The 19368-nt window shown below is 40.5% G+C and overlaps 1 protein-coding gene across 1 annotated transcript in view; it reads right to left on the bottom strand.

Annotated features, from left to right (window-relative positions):
* Window positions 1–424: 424 nt before the first annotated feature.
* Edem1 (ER degradation enhancing alpha-mannosidase like protein 1) overlaps window positions 425–19368 on the bottom strand; it is a gene marked incomplete at its 5' end in the record, with an annotated part of 33054 nt that continues 14110 nt past the window's right edge. Inside the window, 9 exons of the mRNA XM_010626176.2 lie at window positions 425–2847; window positions 4135–4338; window positions 7066–7162; window positions 7997–8070; window positions 10503–10673; window positions 11381–11501; window positions 14961–15135; window positions 16901–17084; window positions 18246–18417. Of these exons, the coding sequence (XP_010624478.1) occupies window positions 2758–2847; window positions 4135–4338; window positions 7066–7162; window positions 7997–8070; window positions 10503–10673; window positions 11381–11501; window positions 14961–15135; window positions 16901–17084; window positions 18246–18417 (1288 nt within the window). The remainder of the gene's footprint in view (window positions 2848–4134; window positions 4339–7065; window positions 7163–7996; window positions 8071–10502; window positions 10674–11380; window positions 11502–14960; window positions 15136–16900; window positions 17085–18245; window positions 18418–19368) is intronic.

Below are 19368 nucleotides of genomic sequence, written 5' to 3'. Positions count from 1 at the left end.
CTAGAAATTAAGTCACAAGAACAAGCTCCCATAAAAAGGCTGGAAAGAAACTGAAAGGAAGATCTGAAAACATGCCAGTTTTTCATGATGGCCAGCACAACCAGAGGTAGCAAAGCACTCCACTGTCTCCTCTGTCCTGAGTTCCTCCATCACACTATCTAAAGCAGCTAAACCATCCCTGTAATGATTTAAAACTTTGTCTTTGGAGAACCAGACTCCTCCAAGTCTTATATAGGGTAGCTTTCTACAGCAGTTTTGCAAAATATTGACCAACACTGACACTAGACAACTAGCTAGTGGAGGAGTACAAGGATGGTCTGGCCTCAATGCTGTTGCAAAGGATTAAATCTGGTCAGATTCAAGACATTCCTGGGGTAAAGCACTGAGTAAGGGGATTTCACTCACATTCTCCTCTTTGGCTCTCCCCTAACCAGTATTTCAGAATACAGAATAGAAGAGACAGCACGAGCCTGTAAATACATCATAGCTGCTGACATTCTGATTTCTAAAAAGAAAACAGTAAGCTTGGAACTTGGCTCAAATAACACTTTTAATGGCTGTACTAGACAACATTGACTATGCAGCCTCAATCCTGAGCATGGGTAGTCTGTAAGATCAATAACCAGGACTAACAGATAGTAAGTAATTCACTCACCCTCAGTCTCATCAAGTGGTGTTAAGTCCAGTACCCAGAAGTCAACAGGTTTAAACTGTTTCACATCAGCGTACACCCCTACAAACCTGCCTCACTCAAGGCACAGTGGTGCCCCAAGTACAGATCTCCATTCCAAAAGCATGAAGAAATGCTTGTGCTTTCTGGAGAGTGATACGCATAGGGCCCAGATGAGAAGGGTGACATTGGAGCGCTGACACACTACTGCTGCCACAGAGGCCGGAGAAAAGGGAAGGGCACTAAAAGAGAAAACAAAGTGGGAAGACTTCATCATTTTTCCTGATAGGCCCCACTTTCCCAAGTGGTCACTCATAGTCCCACCTCAGCCTGGAGAAAAGGTACAGGTGCTTGTTCGTGTGTATGTAACACTTTTACTGAGTTAATGAAAAGACATGAAATAGTATTCTCAAGGAAAGTTTTCTGTTGGTCAGTAGAGGAGACACTACTAGAAGAGTTACTTCTAAAATGAAAGTAAAATGGAAGCTATTTTTTTTTGCTTCAAAATAAAATGAATAGTAAATGTTTAAAAAAAGATGATTACTACTGAAAATTACCTTTTTAAAGATTGCAAATAATTGAATTATGTATCTATTTTCAAAAGACTTAAATTTTCAAGAAGGAACTTTTCCCTTTTGACTGAAAATACAATGACTTAAGACTCATTTCCATCATTTGAAGTGTGCAAACAGTGACAAGGAGAAACACTATATGTGACGCTGGAAGTTTTTAAGAGACTTGTACCCTTCGCATCAGGTTACATTTCCACCTGTGATATTGCACAAAAGCCAGGCTCAAGGCCAGCTGTATTTTGTATATGCACTCAGTTTAAGTTCAAAGACAAGGCCATCTGTTCTGGTTAAGGAGATATATAACGACCAAAAGGAAAAAAGCATTTTAGCACAACTTCCTCCTGAAGACGTGGCTAAAATAAGAAACTGAAAGGCAAAGACCAATCAAGCAATTTCCAGAATCTTCCACATTAACACCCATGCCAACCCCCTTCTCTGTTGGTCCCGTTATATGGCAATACAAAACAAGACTGCCACAAACATAGCAGTGGCTGTGATAGTTAATGGCCTAAATCAAAACCCATAAGGCACTAATCTAAAGCCTGTATTACACAGAGAAATGGCTCAAGGATATCAGAAAGTCATCTGATCATTTCTTTCTCCCTGATTAGCTAATTGGCACTAGACACAAGTGACAAAAACAAAACAAAACTAACCAACCTAAAGATGGTCAGCATTTAGAATTCTTAATTAGGAAATGTAAGACAGAGGCTCAGACAATCTTAGATTTTGTTTGTTGGTTTGTTTTTTTTTTTTTTCTTTTTCTCTCCCTAAAAGGCACCTGGTTCTGGAACTATGGGAGTTCCTCAGGTAAGTTCATGTTCAAAATAAAAGCAAAATATCATCCAAAAGATGTTAGACAACCTCTCATAGTATGACATGACAACTTGAGACTGCCTGTTAGAATTCTGGTTCGACTATTATTCTTAGGCAAAGAACTTGTAATACTGTGAACACTGCTTGGGATAAGAACAAATCGATGGTTTTCCCTTCATGTGACCCAAAAATCACAGTTGGATACCTCTGGCAGAGAGCCCAGTGATCCAATAAGAGAGAAAAAAGTGACATTTTTCAATGCAAAAAGTAGGGACACCAAGTGAACCTCAGGCTCTTTGCACAGAAATTTCATTCCCAAACCTTTAACAAAGAGGTAGCAATATGCAGCAGGAGGATCAAGGGCTGGCAAAGTGAACAGACTTGGATTCTAAATATGAAGCTGGGAATATCAAAGATGCCCTATTTGTTGTGCTTAGTAACACGAGCATGTCAAAAGCCAATTTCCATGTTCCTTCTCATTTCAAATTACATCCTTAAGAAAAATAGGGCATTTTATTGAACAGAAAGAAAACACCAAAGTATGTAAGAATTAACTAGATGTCGGTGAGGAGCTGGAGAGAAATTCCTACGCCATCGTGGATGGCCAGACTTCTGCCTCTTCCACTTCAGCCTGCATTTTTGTGCAGTCTGGGTTCAGTTCGGTTTGGTGTAAAACAAAGCCAGAGAGAGGAGAGCAAATCAAACCAAGCCAACCATCTGGTCAATCTGTCGCATGTAGATGCTCTTTAAGGGCAGGGAGTATCTCCTCTCATCAGGAACACGATTGCACTAGAAAGATACAAATTTCAAATTAGAAACCTGTATGTCGATCTGTTTGAAAAGTGGCTGGAGGTACTAATCCAATTTCTCAACCCAGGCACTATTGACATTTTGGGACAGATAACTCTTTGTTGGGAGGAGCTGTCCTCTGCAGTGCTGAACAGTCAGCAGCATCCCTGGCCTCTCCTCCCAGGGGCCAGTGACAATTCCACCCTTCAGTTGTGACAACTAAAAAATTTCTCCAGACACTACCCAATGTCCCTTGAGAAGCAAAATTACCCCTGGTTGAGGACTGATGAAATTTAATCTCCTCACTTTATAAGAAGAAAAATAAAGTCCCAAGGAGGCTGAAAGATATTCACAGCAAGTACTTGGCAGCCAGGAGTAAAAGCCACATCCCCTGGGTGCTTAAACTACTCAGATTTCAGAAAACACTTTACCTATCTGAAAATACTGTATTTCTATGTTCTACTTTCTTTTTAATGGGCTTTTTACCAGGTGTGGTAGCACTTGACTGTAATCCCAGCACTAGGAAAGCTGAGGCAGGAGGATCACTGTGAGTTTCAGGCTAGCCTGGGCTACATAGTGAGTTCAAGACCAGCCTGAACTACAGTGATACCCTGTCTTGAAAAAAAATTTTTTTAAATAAAGGCCTTTATTTTCAACTGGTAGGAGATGTAGGGAGGAGACTCAACCAATGAAACAATCTCCACATAAATTCATTACACTCTTCTCCATGTTTGCGCACTCGATCTCACTCAGCCCTGCTCCTTATCCCCTGCAAGACTGGCAGCTCTTCACAGACCACATACTCCCTCAGACCTTCATAAATGCCATCTCTTCTGACTATCTCACATTAGGAAGCTCCTCCTCATCCTTCAAGGATTATACCGACAGGCTTCCTTGTCCTGATTCCTGGTGAGGAAAGCCAAGAAGAAGCTCCAGCAAGAGATCAAAACAAGGAAGGGGTTGGTATCAGGTCATGACCCTGCTCGTTGCCTTCCTACACAGTTAGTGAAGCCCTGCCCAAGTAGTGGCTCTTGCCAGTGGCTGTCCTACCCGCATGGCTCCTCCCGGTGGCCGTGGTCTCCCTCTACTGTGCCCCACAGCCAGGTGATTAGATGACACTGCACTGGTTTCCTCACATCCTGCTAACCCCAGATCCCTTTATGAAACTCTTTCCAAATTACCCAGTCTGAGTGTAACACCAATTTTTTGTCAGAAACTCTAAATGCCAAAGACATCCATAGTGCTTCTCTTCCTTTACACACACCATCCCTGGAAAAGGCAACTCACATTGGAGCTAGAATTGATGACTTTTAACTCTTGAGATTTTGGCCTGTGCACGAACTTGCCCTGCTGCTCCTGTTCTTCATCTTCAGAGAAGAACTCCTTCCAGGGTGATTCCCGAAGATGTTTGTCCACAGATATAATGTGGCCCTCTGTTGTAAACATGTACCTGGTTCCAGATTTGTGTACTGGATTCTCCTCATCAAACAGCTAGAGGAAAAGGAAAATAGGAATTTCTCAGTTACTCGGGGAATAGAACTGGATGAAAAGGCACTGATTAATAAGCATCGTTTCCAATCCTGGCTGCACAGCAGGATCACCCTTTTTGTTTAAATTCAAATACCTGGAACTACCCCCAACTCCACCCAGACCTAGAGACTCAAAAACCCCAGAGCTGAGACCCAAGCACAGGTAGTCCATAGAGGTTGCCTAGAACATTCTCATGTACCCCTAAGAGTTCTTATATTAGAATTCTAGAATAACTGTCATCTCACACACATCAGGGCCTTAAATGGGAGATGCTAAAGGGCTAGAGCACATGTTTCACTCAACACCATATCCTCAGGGCCCAGCCCAGAGCCCAGTATATCTCCCAACATTCAGCTCAATTCTTGGATGCAGCTCTGAGGTCACAATAGCACACAGATACAGCCTTAACAGATATACCCTTAACAGTGGACATGGCAGAGAGCAAAACAGGGTGCAATGGGTGTGGGGGAACAAGTATTCAGCAAATGTTGACTGAATGAATTTAGTAATTCTACCTTATAATTTCAAGACATTTCAAAGATGTCTGAAACCACAGACAGTACTGAACCTCATATTTTTTTTCCTACATGATAAAGTTTAGTATATGAATTAGACACAAGAGATTAGCAATAATAGAAGAATTATAACAATTTAAGTTTTTTAAAACTTATAAACTATTTCTAAAATTTTCCATTTAATATCTCAAGCTGTGGTTGACCACAAGTAACTGAGACAATGACTATTATACTTAGAAATGCCCAAAGATAGAAGAAACTTTATTGGTCCCCTAAAGTAGTGCAGAGATTAAAAAATGAGACTCTAATTGAAACAGGAAGAAAAGGTACAAAGGGGAAGGGGAAGTAAAAGGGATAGGGGAAAAGAAAGAGGGGAATGGAATATGAGAAGAAAAAATGGTAACAAAGTCTTTGTACATGGGGGGGAGCAGTTGAAGGGAGGGCAGAGAAATGACGAAAAAATGAGAGCCAAGATGGATTAGGTAAAGCTGCAAATTTCCAATGATGACTGTCACTACATTGTATACCTTTAATGTTCCAGTAAAATTAATTTTTTAAAAATGACACTCAACTGAGCTAATGGGAAAATGGAGAATTTCTCCTCCTAGAATAAGCTTGCCCCTTGGGCACCCACAGAGTCACCTTCCTCTGCTTCAGAGCTAGCACTCTGCATGCCCAGGATGTGACAGCAGGCCTGTATCTTCCCACTGACTGACATGGTATGCTGGTAAAGCGATGCCACAAAAAACAGTGGTCTTAAATGACGAGACCAACAGCTCCAAAACCTAGCTCTGTACAAAAGCACTGGAGGCCATCTGTAAAAATTAGATTCCTGAGCTCACTTCTAAATGCTGTGATTCAGTGCAGCTGAAATCTATTTATTTATACATTTATTTATGGTACTGGGAATCAAACTCAAGACCTTGCATTTGCAAGGCAGGTGCATTGCCACTGACCTAAGTCATTGGCCATGCAGCTGAAATCTTAAAGGTCCCAAGGTGATTCAGACCCAATGAGCCCTGGACCTGGGAACTACGAACTGGATGTCACAACACTGCTGCTGCTATTTCTGAGTGCTTTCCCCAGCAACTTCCTATACTCTATGCCTTCAGAAGTATGCTTTGGCTGGGGATTTAGCTCAGTGGCGCTGCACCTGCTTTGTAGCCACAAAGTCATGAGTTCAATGGGGGCAGGGGGGAGCAGCAATAAAATATAATGTGTGAAAACACTCATTAACAGAAGTATCCTTTGAATGTAGTCCCGGCAAATCAAGTGGCAGAATTAGCAGATCAGCCACTTGCAGAGGCACCACAAATGAATGTGGCAGACTGGTGACATGGTTAACGACTGCAAAGGAATCAGGACAATGGTTCAAGCCTCCATTCCATCACACACTCACCCTAAGAACTTGGACAAGTCATGTGACCTCAGTGTAGGACGTAGTTCCCATAAGAGGAATAACAAACATTAACTAGGTGACCCCAAAGCTTCCTTCCAAGTCCAGAAATTCTCTCCACAGCATACAGAAGTGAGTGTTTAAGAACATGTGTGTATGTATGCGCACAAAGAGATAGCCAGGACACAGGCCTCGGCCAAGACCACATGCCTCCAGAGTAAGCAAGGCAAGGTCAGGCTCAGTAGTACAGTGCTTGGGGAGCCGGTTCAATGCCCAGCACCACAGGAAGAGGGGGAAAGGAATGAGCCAGAGGGGAGGGAAGGAGAAAAACTGCTCTCCTCCTCAGAGAAGCCTCCTGACTACAGTCTTAAAGTTAGTCCTCTACTGATCCTTCACAGTACTTTGCATAGTTACTAATCAAAAGCTCATTTCTGATTCTTTTAATTTGTATTCTTATTACTAAACATTTACACTAATTTGTTTCCTTAACAAGTGACTCCTCCAGAAGGTTGGAAACCATGAAGGAAGTTAGAAATATTCTTCCGGATAATTGCTGGGCTAGGGATTTGGCTCAGTGGTTCTGCTGCCTGCCTCACAAGCACAAGGGCCCGAGTTCGAGTTCCATCCCTGGTACCAAAAAAAACAAAAAAACAGTGCTTATATCCCAAGAAAGCATAATGTCTAGCACACAGCAGTGCTGAGTAAATATGTCAGATAGGAGACTGCTTTCTCTCAGTAGTATTAAATAACCCTTAGCTAATCTTGACACACACATACCAGATATAAGTATTTACAGGTCTCACTGAGAAAGAAGCTCTCCATCCGATCTTCTTTGGACTTGTCTATGACATGATGTAAAGTGGCGTACCCACATCTACAAAACAATTTTCAAGTCAGTCCTGCCTCTGTTCCTTCCCTCTGCTGATAAATGTCAGATAAATTAAGTATTCTATTAAGAGGGTTATCAACCAAATTATCTAACAGCATGTAAAAAATAAACTATGTGATGTTCAGAGGTGATCCTGTTTTTAGCCTGGGTTATTTGTAAATTCATGTTAAAAGTGGTCTGGCTCTTAAATTACCAGGTTAGCTCCAGGCTGGAAAGGAAAACAGTACAGGGTGTTTCCCAAGAGCACGACATGACATCCAGAAAAATGACTGGCAACATATTTAGAACAACTGATTTCTTTTAATCCCAGTACTTGTAGAACTATTTGACTGTCCTAAAATAGTAGTTTCTAAAAAAATATTTATGATATATTGGTGGGTAAGAAACAAAAGTAGGCCAGAAAACTGAAGTATAGAGCAAGTAGTTAGATACACATAAATACACATACATATATATAAATATATTAAAATATTATAAATATATAAATGCTGACTATGGTTATTGCTCTAGTTAGCAATTACAATGAGAATATTCTATATCCTAATAGTTTTCTTTATCCTAAATATTTTGTCCTATGCATTATTTGTATGACTCAGGAAACTAATTTATATAAAAAGAACATAGTCAGCCGAAACCTCACACAAAAGAGAAAGTTAACAAATGATTCCAACTAATGGAGAGTTTTTACTATACCAAAATTTCATTACAAAATTAACATTAACGATCTATCTTTTCTACAAATTAAAATGCAAGCTAGAATAATATTTTCCCAAACAAATCACGGGTAGACAACAGTAAAAAGAAACTTAGAAAACTGACTTGACTTTTGTGTACTTCTCCAGACTCTGCAGAATATCCATTCCCACATGGAGGTAGAAGGGATTCTTGGTTGCCTAAACAGAACACAGGAGAACATGATCCAGCAAGGGCCTGGAAGATAGGTCAACAACAAATACAGGGGGAATGCAGGATTCCCCAGGTAGATGAGTCACCAGCCAACAGAAAGAACAGAGCTTACTTACTCACTTCATCTTGAAGAGTCACGAAGGACATGGTACTGTGCCAGCTCAGGCTAAAGCATTACTGCAGTTTATTTCGCTTAAACCACAGTTAGGAAATCTGCTCCAAGGTAGAACAACAATGTACTTTGGCTCTGATCCCCACCACGGTCAGAAACAATGCACCTCGACAGTACCATCATCTGAGAAAATATCCAGTTCATTCTGTTTTGTTGTTGTTTTGTGGTACTGGAGGTTAAACCCAGGGCCTTCCCACAAGGCTCTATGCCCAGTCATTTTTAAATTCCTATTCATTGACTGTGGAGGGGCGGTACTGGGAATTAAACCCAGGGGCACTCTAGCACTGATCCACATTCCCCAGCCTTTTTTATTCTGAGAGGTTTCCATTGTCCAGACAAGACTCCAATTTGCAATCCTCCTGCTTCAGTCTCCCTCCATGCTAGCGTTACAGGTATACACCACCACAGTCAGCTGACAAAACCAGTTTCTACCTCGCCTTGGACCTCTCTGGAAAGTAAAGACATAGGCATAGGGAAATAGGACCTTGCCTGCATTCCAATTATAGCACTGTGAAAAAAGCCAAAGGGAGTAAGCCTCGATGGTATCTACAGAAAGCTTCCACACTCTCCTCTCTAGTAACTCCTAGAGCTGCTGACTCTTCTGTCACATATTCTTAGTGATTTTGTTAGGAAAAAAATTCTCTAACATTTTATGAGAAGGGGATCATCTTTAATTCATGCTTAGTGCCAAACTGCAGGAAAAAAAGCAAATAACCACCATGCTGGCTTTCTCTGGGTTACAAGGGCCTGGGGGTGGCTTCAAAAGGTAAAGCTATAAAGCAAAAGAATGCTTTGGATCCTAAGAAATTAGCCTGTGTGAAAAAGAAGCTGAAAACACAGAAGAGACCAAGAAGAAACAAAAAGGAAAACTGGGATAGCAGCAGGTATGCCACCCACACACTGTGCACAGGCCTTACTCAACTCTGGACTCAGACAGACCATGCACAAGATCACCTTGACTGAGCAAGGCAGCATAATCTCAGCACTTAGGAGGCTCAGGCAAAAGAGACTGCTGAGAATTTGAGGCCAGCCCGGGCTACATAGTAAGTTCAAAGTGAGCATGGACTACTTAATGACACCCTATCTCAAAAACCAAAAACACAAAACAAACCCACAGAAGTATCACCGCTTCCTTTCTTGAAAGGTTATCTAAAACTCATGAGGTCTCTCTTTAGGCATGAAGACCATTACCAATTTCATAAGATTCTCCCTTTTTTCATCTAAAAGTAAACAGCAAGAATTCTGTATAAAAAAAAAATTAATCACTAAATCTAAGGACAATACTAATCCTGCTAGAAGGCCTTGTGAAAGTCTGGTGCCAAAGCTTGCCCACTGCAGGCATCTGCCACAGGCCTACTGAACCGCATTAAAGGCTAGCTTCTTAGTAAGTGAACAGCTTATGTTGCTATATATTTGACTGGAACCACCGAGCTAAACCCCCGGCCCTACGTTGCTGTATTTGTGAATGGGTAAGAAATCTCAGTGTGTGTTTATTTACGGTATGCACAGTAGAATATGCATGTGGCTTCAGGTGTTCTAAGAAGATATTTCACAGCTGAAGTGACATTCCTTCTGCAGGCACAGGAGTAACTACATGAAAGATGAACACTAAACAAAAATAAGACATTCATGTAAATCCTAGGTAACTTCCTCCATAAATAACACAATTTTTTTTTCTGAATAATCACCTAGACGAAGGTTCCACAGCACATTGGCACAGAATTGCATTTCTCCTAAAAAAGAGTTCTATGGTCAAACAGATTTGGAATACACTGAAAGTAAAATCTTTCTCGAATACAATAAGTCCTACAGCAAAGATAAAATTCTTTGCAAAATGTGAGGTAAAAACAAATTGGCTGTATCAGTGGCACAGTGCCTGCCTGGCAAGAGAGAGACCCTGAGTTCAATTTCCAGTGCCAGAAAAAAAAAAAGAAAAAAGAAAAACATTTGGCTACAGAGACTATCTCTGTCCAGGAAACACACTGAACGTAGCCAGGCGTGGTGGCACACACCTGTAATCCCAGCACTCGGGAGGCTGAGGCAGGAGGATCACTGTGAGTTTGAGACCAGCCTGGGCTACATAGTGAGTTCCAGGTCAGTCTCAACTACATAGTGAGACCCTGTCTCAAAACAAAACAAAAACAAAAACAAAAACAAAAAACACTGAATGTTATCAAGACTACAGATAGGTGGTAACTCTTAAATCACTATGAAAACAACAAACTATTGCTTTAAGAGCTCCAGTACCTGGTAGAGGAGATATGTAGATTCCACTAATTCTGGCCTCAGTGGGTAGAAGAGAACGTCAGGAGCCTGTAGCTGCCAGTTATACCTCTCAGGAAGGGCCCCATATCGTTTCCATATGGCGTAATAAAAGGCATGGAGGCAGATAGCATCTTCCACATCTCCTATCAGAACCTAAGGAAAAGACACGGGTCACCAGGCCAAGACACTTTTCCTAGAGTTGCAAAAAGTGACACAAATTCTAGGCTCTCCTTTACCCTCTGGCTCTTATCTAACATAGCTGGAGACAAAACAGAGTCAAAAGTGACAAACCATGCCAGGCATGGTGGCCAGCACTCAGGAGGCTGAGGCAGGAGGATGACTGTGAGTTCGAGGCCTGCCTGGGCTACACAGTGCATTCAAGGCCAGCATAAACTATACAGTGAGATCCTGTCTCAAAAAAACAACACAGGGTCGGGGTGTTAGCTCAATGGTTCCACTGCCTCGCAAGTTCAAGGTCCTGAGTTCGATCCCAGGTACTCCAAAACAAAAACAAAAACACAACACAAACAAAAACTGCCTTTTGTATCTTACCATCAATGACATACTTAGATGAACTGTACAAAAGGTTTTATGTACTCACAAAGAAGCACATAACAAAGATGCATTATCCAACAATTACCTGCAATTACTTTTCAAATATGATTTTTCACTAATATAAGATAGGTCTGTTCAATACTCTAGGAACTGATTTCACAAACAGAATAACCTTAGTATGATGTGCTATTAACCTCCCAAATCCAAGGGAGCTAGAAAATGCTCAGGAATTGCAGAAAAAGGAGGAAAATAAAAATCTCATTCTAATGACTATTTTATTCTTTGTAAATCTGATTGCAGAATACCTGCAGTCCGGGGAAGAATGCCTGCAGAGAGTCGATCCAGGTGTTCATGAGCTGCCCACTGAACATGTTCACATTGACGTAGAGTGGGGGGTCTCCTTCTCCTTCATTACAGGCTTCCCTCCTACAAATACAAGTAACACGGGGGCCGGGGACTTAGCTCAGTAATGCTGCACCCGCCTCACAAGCACAAGGTCCTGGGTTCTCCCAGAGAACCAAGAGGAAATCATCTTGACATTCAGATTTTAAATTACAGCTACATAACAGAATTGGTACAGTGATACCTTGGTTCACAAACTTCATTCTTTCCGAGACTCTGGTCACAAAGTAAACTGGTTGCAAACAAATCAAATTTCCCCATAAGGAACTTAACCACTGAATTGGATTCAGTTCATAAACAAATCGGTTTGGGACCAGAACTGTGGAAAGAATTAAGTTTGTGAACTGAAATATTACTGTATACAGTGTGGTCTGCGTTAGATTTGATCTAAGCAGGGAAGCCTGGTTTTTTCTGTACAAAAAAGTCTCTTTTCTAGTATATAATATGGTTCTACAATATGAGCCTGAAGAAATACATTATTGTAGGATCCTCGAGCAGGATCACTATGAATGAGGCCAGCCTAGAATACACAGAGTTTAATGCTAGCCTGCACTACACAGAAAGACCCTGTATTGAGAGGGATAGGAGGGGAGAGGGGAGAGAGGAGGACGGAGGAGGAGAGAGGACAGGACGAAGGGAGAGGGGGAGAGGGGAAGAGAGAAGGGAGAGGAGGGGAAGAGAGGGGAGGGGAGGGGAGAGAACATTCTTGTAGCAGACACCCCTGCAAAGTACTAGCAGGCTATAAGCGGCACATGCTTCTTGCCTCCCTTAATTCGGCTATATTGTTTTATAACAGGAGTTAGACCAAAGCCCTACATAACTCAAATGGGCATGTCAGGTAGCAGAGTTGGGCTAGTACTGCTCCTCTGCTAATGGCAGTCACCAAAGCTTAAGACCTGGTCTGTGAAGTGGCAGGGCTCCGCTGAGTTACGTGCAGCTAAGGTCAGCCTGACCCCAGTTAAAATCCTTCTCCCTGAATTATGGCTGCTCATTGACAACCAGTTACTTCCTAATTGCACCCGGTCCCAGCACCAGTTTGTCTACCCAAACAAGATTAACAGTGCTGGCAGCCCCTGCCTGGAGCCATCAGGCCAGGTGCTCAGCAGTATTTAACTAGATGCCTAAAAGCATACCCTGCTCCCCAGTTCTTCCCACAACTGTATTCAATAAATACCGGACGAGCGGGTCCCAAGACCCAGCCCCATTACTCTAAGTCTCATTTCCTTTCTGTTCTTTAATTCACCTTGTGCCATGGCGGCTCACAGGCCAGGACCCGTGGTAGAGGTCCTGGTAAGGTCCGCTTCCTGTTCCCTACATTTTCAGAATGTAAACTACAGAAATAATATTAAAGAGACATACCCCAGTTGAGTAGTAATTGGGAATTACTAATTAATTTAGTTTGGGGCTCTGAAAAGCAAAAGTGACTTAGCTCTGGCCAAAAGCCCTTAATTACTAATTAATTTAGTTTGGGGCTCTGAAAAGCAAAAGTGACTTAGCTCTGGCCAAAAGCCTAACTACTTGCCTAACTACAGCACTTACACAAGCAGTTCCTACAATGGCTAATGTAGAATGAGTCCAGGAAAGTCTTGCAAAGCAGAGAGCTCAGTACCCATACCTGGCATTACCCATTTATTATATGAACACTTTTATAAAAAGAAACATCTATCTTTTCATTATCTCACATTTTTTTCTTTTCCCTTATGGAAATAAAGTGTTTGTAGATGGGGAGGGGAGGAGAGGGTGAAGGAAGGGCAGGGGTAAGGGGAAAAAATGAGAATCAAGACCTGTCATGTAGAGGTACAAGATCCCAACAATGAATGTAACTGTACTGTATCCCTAAAATGTACCAATAAACTCAATTAAAGCTGAAAAAAGAAAAAGAACAATCAGGGCCGTGGATTTAGCTCAGTGGTTCAATGATCAATGTTTTTTGAGTTTAAAAGAAAACTGTCTCTAGAGAAATGTTTCTTTCCGGCACCTGAGAAAAATTTGACAATGCCAGTGTAGAAATTTTCAAAATATGTAAAAGAATGTATATTGTAACATTATATATCTACAGAAAACTAAGAATAACTTCAAATGTTGGCATACACAAGTGAAAGAATATAGCTAAATAGTTAAATAAATTCATGGTAAAGACAAGAAAAAAAGAAACATCTAGGGAAGAACGGCATCAGGGCAGAGGCCACCATAGCTTCGACGGCTCTCTTCGCGCCCTCTCTTCCTCGTGCCATTCTGAACGCACAACTGTGAGAGTATCAAGTAACGTTTTTTGTTTTGGTTTTGGTTTGAGACAGGGTTTCGCTATGTAATTCATACTGGCTTTCAACTCACTAGCCCCAGCAGGCCTCAAACTGGCAACATTCCTCCTGTCTCAGCCTCCCAAAAGTAATGTTCTTTTTAAAAAAAGCTTAGAAAGAAAACACGTGAAAAAGTCCTCTTTTCCCATCAGGTATATAGATCAATCTTAACAATCCTTGGGAGAGAAAAAGCACAAAAATTCAGTAACTGTCCTATAATATAGCTCTATCTGCAATTATAGCCACAGTTAAACACAGGAATATGCGATTTCCTCTTATAGGCAGTGGCTGCCCCAATGACCTGGTAGTCACATCTTGTGTATCAGGCTGGTATGGATGACCAACAGTTTGGCAGAGAAGTTGACATATAATCATCAAACCAAGTCATAACATATATTCGCAAGACTATGTTCTGCCTCTTAGACAACACACTTTGGGAGAAGTCAGCTGCCATGGGCTACCTATGAAGGAGACTCTGTGACAAAGATCTGCGACCCTACAGCCAACAGCCAGCAAGGAACTGAACACCACCAGGTGTGACAAGTGAGGCTGGAAGGGGGTCCTCCAGCCCCACTCTACCTAGCCATGGCCACAGCCTTGGTCAACGGCTTGACAGCAACCTCATGTGACATCTTAGGCCAGAACCTAGGACCTGCATCTCTGATACTTCTGTCTTTTAGAAGCTGTTACGAGGTCATGTTTTTTTTTATTGTAAGCCATTCAGTTTTGGGGAACTATGCTACATAATAAATAGGTAATACAGATCTTCAACCTCAAATGACTGACAGTGATGCTGAGGGCAGAAGAGGCAAAAAGACCGTGGGAGTTTATGTTAAGAAAAATGGGGGGACAGAGATTTAGCTCAGAGGTTCTGGCGCCTGCCTTATGAGCGCAAGGACCCAAGTTCAATCCTCAGTACCAAAAAAATAAATAAAAAACAAAAGTTCTTTCTTTAAAAAATAAAAAGAAAAAAGAAAGAAAAATGGGAACATTAGTCAACTGTGGTGGTCACATCTGTAATCTCAGCACTCAGGACGCTAAGGCAGAAGGATTTCTGTGACCTCAAGTCCAGCCTGCACTACATAGCAAGACTTTGTCTCAAAAAGCAAAACAAAACAAGAACATTTCAGAATGCAAATTATTCACTTTTTAAGGCCAGAGAAGTTACGTTAAAAAGACATACCCTCTTCTTAAGTAGTTCTGAATACTCTGATATGCAGCATTAAACATTTCTAGGTCTTCTTTTTCACCAAAGAGAATGTAAGACTTTAAAAGGTATTCATAGAAGGAGTCCAGCCCAGCGCCCAAGCCACTCTGCTTTCCAACCCAATGGCCCGTCTGGATATTCACAACATTGCCTGCAGGGACAAATAAAGGTACTCAGAACCCAATCTTCCTGGAAGGGGACAGACACCCTACTTCAACCCCACGTCTCAGCACCTTTATCCTCAATAAATAAGAAAAGGAGTGAAAGACTGACCCTACGATTTCTGAGTCCTATCAATAACTTGGGCAGCCTAGAGATCTTTTCGACTATATGGTATTTAGCCACCAACACAAAATGGATAAATATTTAATGCAAAAATGAATATATCTATATCTATATCTATATCTATATCTATATGTAGGTTTGTCATTTTGCTTTTCTACATTGATAATATATTTCAAAACCCAAAGGAGTACTCACAGCCTTTTTAACCCAGTACTGTCATTCCTGGTAATCTGTCCTGAAAAAAATGTTTTTTAAAAAGAAAAACTCTTATGTTGTTCACCAGAAAATTATCTGTAAAATAGAAAAGAAAAAAAAAAAAAAGAAAAATAATCTAAGTGTCTGACAACCAGAAAGAGTTAACAGATGACTATGTAGCTTTTAAAAAGTTACTATGAAAATAAGATAATAACCTGGAAATACTGGAATGACCTGCCAAATTAAGGCAGAATAAAGATCTTTGTACCTATTAGTAATTGAAAATACAGTGTATAACAGTTGCACATGCCAGGCTAAAAGAGTGTACGGAGCTGGGATGGTGACACACCTGAAATCACAGCTACTGTTGGGGTAGGTAGAGAGGAGCTAAAGCAGAAGGTTCAAGTTCAAGGCCAGCCTGGACAACTTAACAAAATCCTGTCTTACAATAAAATTTTAAAAAGAACTTAGGATAGATAGAGCTCAGTGGTAGAGCATTTACCTGGCATGCACAAGGCCCTGCCTTTAATTGTCAATACTACAAACACAAAAAAACACCCATGGAAAATTAAAAACTGACAATTTATGACACTAGTCAATCACTTGGTGATAACTAATAATTTGAGTGATTTTATTTCTACTGTCGCTGTTAAATACAACAAATTTGTAGATAAATTTTAGAACCAAAAAATCAAAAATCACTTCTAAAGTATAACACTTTTATAATACCCTATGTTTCTAGAAAAAAAAATTCAAATCAAATAACTTCTTACTGCCAAAAAGAAAGTACATCCCAATATAAGACAACCACATGAGGTAAAAACCCACTTTAAAACATTGTGAATTAGTAAAACAGATAATTATTGAAGATGTATGATGAGTAAATGGGGTTATTAGTCATTATACCTTTCTACTATTAATGTTTGAAATATTCCAAAACAATATTTCAATAAAATCTTGACCAAACAGTCTCAGAAAGGAAAAAGAAAAACTAATATAAGTTTAATCTGGGCTTTCAATCTACTTCTAGACTCCTACCTGTTTTTTAAAGGAGGAAGCTATTCCACTGCTAACTTTAAATTCCTATATTTAGAACTTCATATTAAAACAATAAACCTTGCCTCAGAGGAAGATCTTTTTGTAGCATTTCCATTAACAAAAATTTTCAAGTAAAATACACTGAGGGCTCCAAGTCAGAAGGGAGCTCTCAAACAGCAATAGTATTATTCTTTTCCATAAAACCCTATAGTCTCACTCTAACAAAAAGGTCACAAAAAGAAATTGACTATGGCAGGCATTGAGAACCATTGCTTTCTGAATTGACAATTTTCAGAGTCAGTGGTATAAAGAAATGGAGAGAAAGGATACTCTCAGAAATGAACGGAAAGGGGAGCAAATGTTACACAGCCCCAATGGTGGGAGAAAGTGCACCACACCTAATAATCCTGTGTCATTGCTCCGAAGGTTCCAGAGGGCTTTCACTGCTCGCCTGGCCACCCATTCAAAGGTGGAATCCCCCAGCAGTCGGCTCAGAATCCCAAATTCCACCAAGAGAGAACCAGCTCCTGCTGTACAGGTCTCATTATTGCTGTCAGGAGGAACTCCTGTCTTTAGATTCACCTGGGAATAGGAAGTCAGTCACAGGTTTCATGGCAAAACTCAAAAACTCACACAGCTGAAGGCCTATGACATTCAGCTAATGAACCAAGCTTACTGTGGTGAGATTCAGTCATGTTATACCCAAGATGAACATGGGATTTAAATTTAGACAACACAAACGAAGGTAAGAAATCCACAGTCTTGTCTTATTAAGAGCGAGTCAAAAAGGGCAAGTATTCAGGGAATGACTATAACACAACACAATTAAATGAACCATCTCTCTGCTGTTTCTGTTTTTCTTTTTTAGCAATACTGATGACTGCATCCAAGGCCTTTGTATGTGCTAAGCAAGTACTCTACCACTGTGCTACATACACCCCCCAGGCTGGCTTCAAATTTGTGATGCTCCTGCCTTAGCCTCCCAGATAGCTGAGCTCACAGGCATGCATCATCATGCTGGGTTCATTAAATCATCTCTTTCCAACAAGTTTTTTTCATGGCTACATATGATCAGGTTTCAGGAGTAAAGAAAAAAGCAAGCTGTGGAATCATTTCTAAAGTCTAAGTAAGCCACTATGAACTCATTCCTGCTCAGAAAATATAAACAAACCTCAGACTGGAAGAGAAGGGAGGCTCAGTTGGAGTATTACAGCCTGTTGCATCATGGCGGCCCTGTGGTGTGGAAATTCATTCCTTGGTAATCTCAAAGGCTGACTTAGTTTCCAGAGTTCTGGCTTGACAAATCAGGTATCACAAGGATCTTGCATTTAAATTAGCAGCTAGCTAGCTGGTCTGTTCAGGCTTTATTTGAAAGAGTCATGTGAAACATTCAAAAGAATGTTCATTGAGCCCCTCTCTAATACAAATGTGAGGCTCTTTGGGGAAATCTACACAAATAAGAAATGAAAACAAATCCTCCACACTATTTGGGAGCACATAATATAAATCACATGTGTAAAACATTTATGAATACTGAACACAGAAAAAATACGTTTTTTACAGGGAAAGGATTGTGTCAGTAAGTATTTAGTAAATGCCGAATGAACTAAAAAATATTTACATTTTGTTTAAGGCAAAATTATCTTAAGAATACAGTTTTCTTCCTGTACCTCAGCCCCATTCCTTCTACCAAATAGTTTTAATTCCAGAAGATGGTGAATTGGAAAAAAACAATGCACTCACCCGAGGATAAGGGATCCCCGTCTTTGTGTTCTCAAAAGCAGGGAGGAGCCGCACAGCCAGGTCATGAGCCAGGTGCAGCAACTCATTATCATAGTCCTTAATTGTCATGTCACCAAAGGGCTGCTTAGAGTCAGTTATTATTCTGTGGGCAGAAAGGAGACTTCCCAGAACCCTAATGGCAATAAGAACAAATAAATGAATAAGTAAATAAAATCCTGTTGCTTAAAAGGGCACAAAATCTAATTCAGAAGGACAGAAGCAACATCTTTTTGTGGCTGCCTGAAGTCAGAATGACTCGACTTAACGGCCTCTTAAAAAGTCCTTTCCAGCTCTAATAAGTGACTGATTCTTAGTTCATTGCATAACTCAAAGACAGAAGGAGAATCCTGTATCTGAGGCTACTGAGAACAATACCATTTAAAAGATTAACAGATTTAGTTATCTTAATCTTAGAGGTTAAGGGACTGTACTAAGTGACAGTGTGCTCAGAATACGTATTACTCTCTCCATTAAATTATTCTTGATTAATCTCACTTGGGGAAAGTCTTAACCATATAAAAAAAGAGAAAAAGGTTAGACAACAAATTAAGTAACTTCTGTAGTTTTGGCTGCCGGGCAACTGATGAACTTCAATATCTGGTAAGAGGATGAGAAGGAACAAAGGAAAATAAAGAGAAAATGACATACTCAGGTAAGAGGCTAACAGTTTACATCTGTGTCATTGCAGACCCATGATGTCCCTTTCCAATTATCTGGAGTAGATTGTGACATTTTTCAGAAAAATGATTTCATAACTTTAATTTCAGAACAAATGATTTCACTAAATAAAATGAAATGCAGAAATAAAATGTCTTTTAAAATTAAAAGGAAAATAGCCACAATATATTAAAGAGAGGTGGGTATAGAGCATGATTCCAGTACATTTAACAAAAGGAGTAAGGTTAGCGATCAACACCTAAGAAAGAAATACACCAAGATGGAATACAATGGTTTTCTGTGGGCAGAGAGAAAAAAATCATTTCCTTCAGAAATATGTACAAGCTTTCCTAGGACAGCACAAAGACAGGAAATGAAACTAGCCATAGAGGGAAATCAAGAAACTACTTAGAGGGACACCCATTAA

Source organism: Fukomys damarensis, unplaced genomic scaffold, assembly GCF_012274545.1.
Source record: "Fukomys damarensis isolate Sample0158 unplaced genomic scaffold, DMR_v1.0_HiC HiC_scaffold_28, whole genome shotgun sequence".
Classification (NCBI taxonomy): domain Eukaryota; kingdom Metazoa; phylum Chordata; class Mammalia; order Rodentia; family Bathyergidae; genus Fukomys; species Fukomys damarensis.
Note: the sequence above shows the minus strand (reverse complement) of the source record. Positions and strands in the feature narration are given on the sequence as shown.